Source organism: Haplochromis burtoni, unplaced genomic scaffold, assembly GCF_018398535.1.
Source record: "Haplochromis burtoni strain Fernald_Lab_line unplaced genomic scaffold, NCSU_Asbu1 Contig_68, whole genome shotgun sequence".
Lineage (NCBI taxonomy): Eukaryota > Metazoa > Chordata > Actinopteri > Cichliformes > Cichlidae > Haplochromis > Haplochromis burtoni.
The window spans coordinates 1054579-1065761 of record NW_024582429.1 but is presented as its reverse complement, the minus strand read 5'-3'; the positions used below and the strand labels follow the sequence as shown (position 1 = coordinate 1065761).

Sequence of the window (11183 nt, the reverse complement as noted above, 5' to 3'; positions counted from 1 at the left end):
ATGTTCAACCAACAACATAATTCCATAAACGTCAGTGCCAAAACAATGATATAATTGAGAAAAATTCTTAGTAAATAGCTTTGACAGTTTCATGCTGATAAGCTAATGAGTTAAACAACAAACCATCTCCATAAATAAAAACTCCAAACAAAGCCCAATGGCTGACTCAGCTTGGTGTTTACGGGTGTTTCAGAACCCTTAAACCGCTTTTTCCACCCAAATCCCAGATAAGTTGGAACTGAAACAATTCCAATAACAGGAGCTGGCGCTAGGAATTATGAAAGTATTAATGCAGTACTGGTAAAATTTACAGACTGTGTTTATGAGTCAGGAGAAGATGGAATTACCATTTTAAAAATACTCAAACTGTCCATACAGCTTGATTATCAGTTAGGACGAGAAGTATCATCACTGTGAGCACAGCACAGAAACACACAGACACACTGTAGTCTACACAAGTGTGCACATTGTTAATGGGTTAAGCGTTATGCACATCGGCGTAACTTTGTGCTGAACATTTGGGGGGGGTCAAGATCTGTGTCTAAATAAATAAATAAATCTGGGTAAATTCCCAGATGATTAAACATGAAACTATTTTGCTGGTAATAACTGAACTGAGTAAAGAAAATCAACAGCCTATTTATGCAAGATAATTCATGATTTTATTGGGGGGTGGGGGGTGGGTGGGGGGGTGCCATAACCCCCCTAACCCCCTGGAAATTACACCCTTGGTTACGCGTGTTCCTATTCAGACTAAGAGCGCTGGTTTTGCAGCCGATATTCAACAGGAGGGAAAAGCTTTCTAACAAAATAATGCAGGAACAAAATGAGGCTTTAACTGAGCAACATGTGTGTGAACAACACAAACAGATGTTCCCTGTTCCACTGGGAGCGAACACCTGCCTTCATTCGGCGACGTTTCCCAGAGGGCTCTGCTGCAGCCACGGCTGGACATCTGGACAGCGAGTCAGTGAAACCCATTTACATGTCTTTAGATTTGCCCACAGTGACAGACGCACGCGGACAAATCCCTACAGTCACTAAAGATAGAGAATTATGAATGAACTCCAAATGAAAGCATGTCAGATAAATTTGACACATTTTAAACCATCCATTAAAAAAATTTAAGCAAACCTTTTACATTTTGAAACTTTTAGACATTCAACTCAAGACCCACTTAGTAGCTTTATACAGAGATTTAAACTGCTGTTCATCAACAGATGGACTCATTTCACCCTTGAATCAGGTGCTTGCTCAACTTAGCACCTGAGCAAGCACCTCATACTCACGAAAATAAGATCTATGAGAAAACTAAAGTGCTTTTAAAGGAGTTACATTTATATATCTAACTTATTTTTAAGGCACTAAAGCAATCACAGCGTGCTTTACAGAGGCATCTGTGACTAGCATTGGTGTGATGCACCAGTACAGTTTGTGGGTGTAGCTTGCTAACCAAGTTAGCTAACATTAGCTGAGATTTTAGCACGCTGCCCTCTTGATAGAATATGCTTACTTTGGGCTTCAAAAACCCCACATGGGGTTGTCCAAATTGCCAATTCTGAATCTTCAACATATGCAGTCCAAATCAATGAGTGATATCTGACTAGGCGTCTAGCTGAGGATCTCTTAAACATGCTAACTTTAACTATATTAGCTCGCCCTGTTTTTCCTACAGGCTCCAGTCTATTCCACAAACCGGTGGGTGACATCATGTCGGCTATCTTCATCTTTGACAAGTACTAAAGCGTCACTTGTCAATTCTCCAGGTGTTTTAATTGTTAACGTCTTTTAATTTGTGTTAGGCACCGTTAAGGGTTACTCTGTTATCTATAAGTTGATCTACTATAGCATGCAGTGCAAAATAAGAGTGTCATGGCTTCAGATCAAAACTAAAAAGTATGCACACACTGAAACGGGTGGATTAACGAGGGCTGCGGTTCATTATGTTTGCCAAATTAAGCTTTTGAAATATAAAACACATCTTAAAGTTTAAAGGCCATATCTTATGTCAAATGTGCCTTTTAACAGAGCACTTTCCGTTACCAGTCAAAACTTTCTCTGAGCTACTATCATTAAGAAGATCAAAAGGTATTTTTTGGCTTTCATCAAAGCAGAAAGCTTTGTGTATCATTTTATTATAGAGTTGTGGCCCATGTACAGCAGTAAATGTGTATTCGAAGCTTACAAACCTGATCATTACGGCACATCCTTTCATGTGTTCAACTGTTTAACGGCATTATTTGAAATTTGTCATTCCCACTGAATAAACATTGTAAAAGTCAAGACTGTGGAGCAAACTAAGCTGGCACATTCGGCTTGTTATTGTACTCGTAATGATGGTGCCACAGAGGCTACCTTTGGCCTATTAATGAGCCAGTCAGAGTTATCAAAAGTAATTTTTATCATCTGTAATGAAAAATGAATGAGTCGTGTTTGATATTGTTGGCAAAACCAACAAGGAGAAGTTTGCTTTGATCAGGAAAATATCTGAAGCCTGTAGGAGAATTTAATCAGCAACAAGGTTTTGGCTTCAGAATATCTGCATAGAAATAAAAAAGGTTGATTAGGTTAAAAGGGGGGAGGAGGGAGTAGAAAAGCAGTAAAGCGAGCCTCTACCCAAAGAGATCATTAACTTAATGGATCGCTGGTGGCTAAAAGCAATGTGTTGCCGGGTATCTCATACATGAGAGATCTGCTAGGCTGAGGAGAGAGACGCAAAGAGCTGGGAACCGGCTCAGAAGTGACGAAGGGCATTAGCAGCCCTGCATCCTCCAGTCTTCAGCTGGTATTTGCAGGCACCGATCGCTCTGTCAGCACGTATTACTCCACACACAAATCATCTGGCCGGCGTCAGCACTTTGCCTGCGCTACGGCAGGAAAAACCCAAGGAAAGAGAGGTTGAAATTGAAGAAGAGGAAAGTACAAAAAATAACTTGTGTTTCTCATTTGATAAGAAACATCAGGAAAAGTTCTCTAAGGAGAGGTTTGTAAAAACAATCAGAAAAGAATTTAAATGTCGACAGTTTGCTAAAAACACAGAGATACTTGAGCACCTGTTTCAACAGAGCAAAAATAGAGAAAATGGGTTTGAACATATTAGAAATGATCGGATTTATATTTACTGAGGCAGTCGCATCTAAATCTTCAGACTATGATGCATAAAACCTGAAATAGCTGGGTATGCACAGAGCTTGTCATCTGTGAATCCCGACTATTGCCAACTTTACTCAAGAGGACAAACAGTATAGTGGAAATAACAGATCAGCGGCAACCGCCTGAGATCCAGCATACACACACATACATCAAAGGCTACACGACGACTTTATTGAAGATGCGTCGTACAAATTTTTGGCCTTAGGTTACCATCCGGTGACGAGTGCAGGGATTTGTCTGCTGCATGCATATGTGCAGAGCTGGCTCTGAGGCTAAGGAGCATCATTATGGACTAAACACAACTAAAACAAAACACAGGCTTTCTGGTGCCCCACTGTCTACCCGACTGAGGCTCTGGAACAACTGAGGGGGTGGGGGGGTTGTCTCAGTCAGTGTGAGACAGAAGCAGCTCCACAAAACGATTAGAAACGCTACCATTCATATTATAAACCCTACAGCTGTGATCAAACACACAGAGCATCCCTTGGATTTTAGCGGCGGTGCCAAAGTGAAAAAAAAGATATAAAGATGTCAGCTTGAATAACAATGAACAAGACCGCCACAATATTTCTTTTTAATGCAATGCTGTTAAAATCTAACACCATGTAGCTTTGAAAAGGCCCATTATGTTTTGATAGGCCATTACAGAATATACAGATTATTTAATACAGCTGTAAACTGTATAAGTCTTTTCCCACTAAATTCAAAATAATTCACACAAAGTTCACACACAGATGCCTTTACTGATTCAGAGCGACTGGGATAAAATCACTATGTTTGTAAGAAGATGCATTACTGTGTGTTACACAGCAAAGGGAAGAAAACCCAGCTCTGTCATTTACAGTAAAACTGCAGTACCACAATGTCGAGTAAAGCCTTAGATTAAAATTATGTATTGGAAGTGTTATGAAGTAATGACAAGTATATGCAATCTTTGAATTATACCGTGATTCTTCACATCATTCATCTATTGCCTAAAAAGTATTTTCATTTTTGAGTAAAGCACGTAAGCTGTCATCACTACTGCCTTATATACCTATGCAATATAAAGCTAATGAACACAAGACTGTAATGCAATATTTTATGCCATGTTCTTCCCTGATTTAAATAAATTGAGCATGTTTATAATGACTCACGTTGACATTTGCAACTGAATGTGTGCAAGGCTGCAAAATTATGCTCAAATTGAGCGCTTCCCATCATCTACAGGAAAATATTCCCCATCATTGTGTTTAATCGTAATTTTTAATCAGATTGTTTCTGTGCATATTTACTGACTGTAATCTCTTTCCTAACTGTAAAGAAAGTTGAGCTTTTTTGTATGTTTAGCTCTTTTGCACGCTCAATATTTGCCCAGGAGACATCAGACCTTTAATGAACAAAGTGCACTATGAAGAAAATAATTTATCCAGATTTTAATGGTGTCAGCTTATTAACAGTCATGTAGTATCAGCCTCTGATTCTCCAGCAAATCTCCTGCTGGGCTGAAAATGAGGAGGAGGGTTTGTGCAGATGAAAGTGAGACATGTGAGACGTCTTCTATAATCAGCTTGTAAAGGACCCGATGTGTGACTGACAGCCTTAGCACTGATAAGATAGTTCTGGCTAACTGAAGAGAGCCAGTGACCTGTTGTATATAAATCAGAAAGTGATAATTGACTACTGATAAGACCAATATGATACCATGAGAAACGTTTCCCCCCAATAATGAGTAGTTTTATAGCCAAATCTCCGTCTGGTTCTATAATTATGTACTGTTATGAAATAAGCTGTAAGACAGGGAAGGCCAGCCACCATAACTGTAATAAGAACACGATGCGTAAAATGGTTTAAGCGTGGGAACTACAGGCTGTGCGTAATGTGGCAGGTGACTTAATGTGTAATCGCTCAGATTGGGCATAAAAGTGATAAGAAGTAAAGGAAAATCATGTTTAAATCATTTCAGTGTCGTTTTATTGTACGAATATAAAGAATAAATAGCACATTTCCTTAAATTTACAGGATAACAACAAGTCACTGACACAAAACTGTATCAATAATCCACGTTTAACTCTGAGGTCGATTCGCTGCGTCCGCGTTTTGAAAACAGCAAGTCCTTACGTGGCTCTATCGCTCCATAAATACAAAATATATAACCAATATTCTCCACAAATAAAGTAGACTCTGGTTACAAATAATACTGATTTTGTACATGGAGTTATATAACTGCGTGGCACCGCATATACAGAAAATACATTCCTACACTCTGTAGTGCACGTGAAAGAGATTTGGAAAAAAAAAATACTGAGCTTATAATTTATCTTCAGAGTCTTGTGTTTTAACTCGAACAGGAGCATTTACAGTCTGTAATGATCGGGTACTGCACCGGTATCCAGGCGCACTTTAGCCCCCCCTTCCTCTGCACGCATCTCCATCTCAGTATCGTCAGGTGGGTAGAGTTCGCAGGTTTGCACACCATCCCCTCCGGAACAGAACAAGACCGTTTGCTCAGGCAGCTGCCCACTCGCACAAACCGCGGCCAGAATCTGTTCCCCAGGTCGGTCCAGGTGTACACGACCGGGCAGAATGAGTAGGCCCACAGCCACTGCTGCAGGCGCCGCTTCAGTTTCTTGCTGGGCTTGTGCTTCTTGCCGAACTGGATGTCAAAATCCACCGCTCGGATTTCTTTCGGGAGTACTCCCCCCGGCTTTTGGATCTCGACGTCGTCGAAATCATCGTTCCCGGTGAATTTGTCCTCCGTAGGCTGTAACACGGACAAAAAACGAGTGTCAAAGTCTCCCAGGATGCTCTTTAATTCAGTCTCGTTAAGATCTCGCTCCTTGGGGTCAAAGACAGGATCCGGGTCCTCTTTTAATTCCACCAGCGGCAGACTGTCACTCGGGATGGGACGGAGAAGGTAGTAGTGCTGACAAATCCCTCTATCCATCACAAGTCCGAGAGACAGCACCAGCAGATACATGGCAATACACTGGTGAGACTGATCCATGTTCATCGATGAGATCCTCACGCACACGGAGCTGCTTATTGTCCACTTGTGCGCAATTACGCGTGAGCCGTATCCAAACGTGGGCCTCTAGAGTCCCTTAATATTCAGATTCCCATGATAAAAATCCGCGATAGAAATAAAAGATTGTTCCACGAAGCATTAGTGGAAACGACTTCTAAAGGCAAAGATCAGATCATGCGTCCTCGAGCTTCGCGCGCCTCTGCTCGGCATGATGCTCCAGTTGTGTCCTCTGCAGAAAAGCGCTGAGCGTAACTCGCGACCTCCGTTATATCCTCCGCACGGAGCGTGATGTAATTCGTGTGCCCCTCTTTGAATGTGGGTTTGTTGTCTAGGAGGAGATCCCCAATACCTCCTTCTTCCACCACACTGGAGGAGGGTGCCGGAGGGGGAGGCGGGGGGACGGAGGGAGAGGAGACGCCCCCTGTCGGTTTTCCAGACTTTCTTAAACCAGGCTTTCATTCATCAGGGGTGTTGGTCATCTGGTGAATCCTTCTGCTGCGAGCCTCTGCAGCAGGCTCCCAGAACACCTCATGAAAAAATACAAACTAGTAACGACAACTTGACTTAAACACCTCAGAGAAAGTTTTATTACACAAACAGTTTTGTTAATGTTTATTATTTACACCATGAAGTTAAAAGCTATATTTGTATTGCTTATTAACAGCAGTAATACAAAGAAAGAAAAAATATAATACAAAGCATTTTGACATGTCATTTATTAGATCAACTTTAATTTGTAACAGCAAGTAATACAGACATACATGTTAATGCATCAAAAATCAGTCAACTGTAACAAACTACATCAACATTTATTTAGCTGGAGGATGTGAACACTTTTTTTTTACACTGCTGGCTGGATTAGAAATATAAAATATTTCACACTGTAAAGTTTCAGGACACACAAAGAAAATTTAGATTCCACCATTAGAAATGCATATCATAGGATCCCAAAACTCGGATCTGTTTTCACCTAGTGCGAGTTTTAGCCAACCAATATTAATGACAATAACAATTTTAAAAAAGCCGGTTATGTGCCGTCAGAATGATTTGTTTTATTTAGGGCATGTAATACACTTACTGGCACAGCTTAAATGAACCGAACCTCAAACCAAATGTTAGACTTCTCAGTTCCTAATAAATTTACAATAAGCAACACTGTGACTTGTTGCTGTGCAAACATATTGGAACACACAAATTCAACAATAAAATGATGATTTTATGAAAATGTCTTGAATATTTCCATCTGATGGACTCATGCGAATAAGAAAGACCACCTTAAGTTTAATAGTGATGTGTGCACATATCTGATGAAGGACTGGCAAAATGCTGTCAAGATTATTTTAACAATCTTAAATTGCAGGAAAAAAAATATACACACACATTCAGTTGAATGACAGATTGTATGAAACACACTGCACAGGAAACAAACAAAATCACATCAAATCCAGCTCAACCTTTTGCTTGCTTGAAGAAAAGCGTGATTTACAGCCTGAATATCAGATGAAATGGCCTGTTAACTACACTTTTTGCAGTGTATTTACTGCATGTGTCCAGCTCAAGTGGGACAATATTTCTGCCTGTACCAGTGCCACAGCGAGCCTCTCAATAAAGCCAGCCAAATTAGCTCCCAAATAAACAACGCTCGCTAAGCGGCAGCCATGGAAAGTATCACAATTTGTGAACCTGTCTAAACTCATGCTCAGAGAATCATTCTTTGAAAAATAATTTAATGGAAGAACTTAGCCAGCTGCTACATCAGCCATAAACCATCCGCTTAAGATAAATGCATCTCTGTTTCAATTTGAATGAGCTAATTCACACAAGCACTTGAGCACACGACTCATTTAGTTTATGGTCAAATGATGGTGAAAAGTCTGGAAAATGTCACCCCTTATATTTTTCATCTGACCAGCACGTATCATAAACCATCGCTCCTAAACACACTTGACAGATCTGCTCAATCCAGCGCATTCACATGCGGGACAGTGCAGACTAAACTCTGCACGCATGCAAACAGCACCAAGCATCAGATATCAAGAAATCGCAGAATTTAACGTCCAGTCTAATAAAAAATAGAAAATAGAAATGCTCAATTGCACATTTTCTTTTGGAGAATTAAAGCGATGCGTTCAAACTCACTCGCAATACTTTTTTACATACTTAGGGAAATGTTAAATTGGAATTGACACGTTCATCTTTTAAGGAATAATATTTGACACACACTGGAATATTCTGTTTGTAATGGGGCCGCTCGAGTGAAGTGCAAATATGGTTCTCATTAAGTGTCATGTGGATTGCCAGGCTCATTTAACGCAGAGTTGTTTTGGTTTCTTCTAATCCCTTCCTACTGTTTTACCACAGGGACATTTTGATAGTGAATTATTCCTCCTTATAAAGTCAGCCTACATGAGACAGACGCCTGCTTAACTGACTTTTTTTCTATCCCTAAGTTAACCAAACACTTTTCCTCCCCGGCTAATAAACTGGCCCATCTAATTACCTGTATTTTTTTTTAAATGCAGGGTCTGGTCCTTGACTTTTAAACCTGCGCTTAAGGATTTACATTAAAAATGAATCTCCACGTTTGAGCTGATCACAGGTCACTGTACCATTCCCTGCTGATTTCTCATTTAGTGAGGAAAAGCAGACTTCTGTGTTCTGGCAGCCACATTCAGCAGTGCTACCAAGAAAAGTCATGCTCGGGTAGAAACACAACAGAAGGGACTTGAAGATTAAGATTCAGCTTTCATCCCTGCAAAAGCAGAGCAGAAAAAAAATCTGACATATTTGGAAAAGTCTACTTTGGAAAAATATCAGCCAGGCAAGCTGGCGTTCGAGGCTCCTCGTCCTGTCTTCAGGTAAAGCTTACAGTGTCACACAGACAACACAAAGCACCTTTCACACACTTTATCTCCCTCAGCACGTTGTTTCACACCTTGTGCTGATTGAGGCCGCATTGCCAAGCTGAATACACACAGACACGGAGTGGGTGCTATTCTGTTTGCTCTGGCACTTGGGAGGTGTGCAAATTGCTTGTTTGTTTAGCACTTTTTCCATTCCTCTGCAATCCAACAGCACCTAGTTGCCATAATCACTCCTGCTGTGAGCTTAATTTAAATTAATTGCTCCTTCAGACCACTGATCATCAGTCTGATGGCACACTGCATTTTTTCATGCCACACTATTAATGTTCCATTAAAGAATTTTACAGCTCGAGTTACCCGGCTATTCACAGCAGTGTTAAAACCCACATTCAGACCAGTTCAGCCCTGTGCCTGATGGAAGAGATAGTGGCTGATAGCTGCCGTTCAGCAGACTGATAACATTTTTATCGCGACGTTCAGCTTAACAGAGTGTCTTTAAAAAAAATCCACGGTGAAAATTTCATTTTAGCCCGTTAATAAAATAAGAGGATATTCGTTAACAATCACAGTTTGACACGAGGTGGAATTATTGACTCTACAACCGAGAATATCATTATCCAAATCAAACAACACGTTATTCAAATGAATCATCTTCAGGCTGTGGAGAATGCACTCACGCTGTGAAACATCTGTGGATTTAAACAAGCGGTATAATTACCCAATTAGCATTTAGCTAATTTTTCCCACAGGTTGAAGGCTGGTGAGAGTGTGTTCACTCCAGTCCTCAATAAAGTTTTCACAGACAGAAAACTCTGCGTGCGAACAAAGTCGTTAAAACAAAACTCTGAACAAAGCGCTGAGTAATTACTCAGACGACTGATTGTGTATTCAGGCGTATGGAGGACCGAGAGTTGAGTTAATCGGTGCCATTAAGATGAAAAACAACATCTCAGCTCAGCAGCAAAGGGACAGCTGACAGGTATTACTCTGACGGGTCGGCCTGTGGCGCTGTAACAAGTATTTTTACGTTTTTGCTCGTAAATCTTGAACTATGGCTTATTTTAACTTTTTCCCCCCAGAATCGTTGGCTTACTTTGCACATCCATTTGTCCTGCAGCTTTTATAATTTTTACAGTATTCTGAATTGTCATTTGGGAAAAGAAACATTTGTCGAAGCCTGAATTTAAATATTAAATATAGTCTTATCATATCAGAAACCTACATTATGACGCATAAGCACGCAGGACAAACAGGAAATGTTTTCTCAGGCCGAGATTAGCTCGGCTTGTGCCATAAAGCAACAAGCTGTCGTCCAGCGTGGTGCCGCACTGGTCGGTCCCATGTGAGCGAGCACAAATACCTCTCTAGTGTAAATGTGAATGCCGTATTTGTGCAGTTTATCTGGTGCTTGTAGCAACTAGACAGAAAATAATGGCTCTTGTGACAGTTTTCCAGAGCTGAGTCTTATAAACTTTGGTGCAGCCGTCTGATAACGTTCATCCAAACATGTGCATCTGTTCCTCTGGAATCACCACATCTCAGCAGCACTAGGAAGAAAGCATCTGCTCCACTTTATAACTCTGAGAACAATCTTTCTTGCAGTCAAACCATTTTCCTGCAGATGTAGACATAAATAATGGTTCCTGCTCTTACAATAAAAGCCGGATCTCTTCGGTCTTGGACTGGTCAGAAGACGACGGATGACCATAAAATCAAGTTTATTTAATAATGCGAGAAGAACTGCAGCTTTGCCTCATTAAATGATGCTCAAAGCACCCAAACAACAAGTATCTGAAAAACTGAGCAGCGATGTCGTCATTGAGCAGTCGTGACCAACAAAAAATATATTAGAAAAACAAAACAAAAATACTGTGAACAGCTTCACTGGAACTGTTATTATAAACTTCCACTCAATTACATCTGCCACCCAAAGGAAGCGTGCAGCTAGCTAACTTTAAAGTTGAAGAGGATATCACTGATATGTATGGAAGCCCATTTCCGCCACTAAAAAACAAACAAACAAAAAAAAAAAATGTATCCATAACTTGAAATTTAGAGTTATTTTCTCGAAATTTTGACTTATTTTCTCGAAATTTTGAGTTAGCGCTGCCAATCAGTAATCTACGTGAATGATGTCATTTCCTTGTTACCCGGAAGCT

At 40.4% G+C, this 11183-nt stretch overlaps 1 protein-coding gene across 1 annotated transcript; it reads right to left on the bottom strand.

Moving 5' to 3' along the window:
- Nucleotides 1–5083: 5083 nt before the first annotated feature.
- nog1 (noggin 1) lies at nucleotides 5084–6662 on the bottom strand. Its single transcript, XM_005924165.3, has one exon. The coding sequence runs from the start codon at nucleotides 6143–6145 to the stop codon at nucleotides 5471–5473; it is 675 nt and encodes a 224-aa protein (XP_005924227.1). The 5' UTR covers nucleotides 6146–6662; the 3' UTR covers nucleotides 5084–5470.
- Nucleotides 6663–11183: the final 4521 nt, after the last annotated feature.

Bases quoted from the DNA above. Each gene is read 5' to 3' on its own strand.
- nog1 (XM_005924165.3), bottom strand. From the start codon at position 6,145: ATGAACATGGATCAGTCTCACCAGTGTATTGCCATGTATCTGCTGGTG.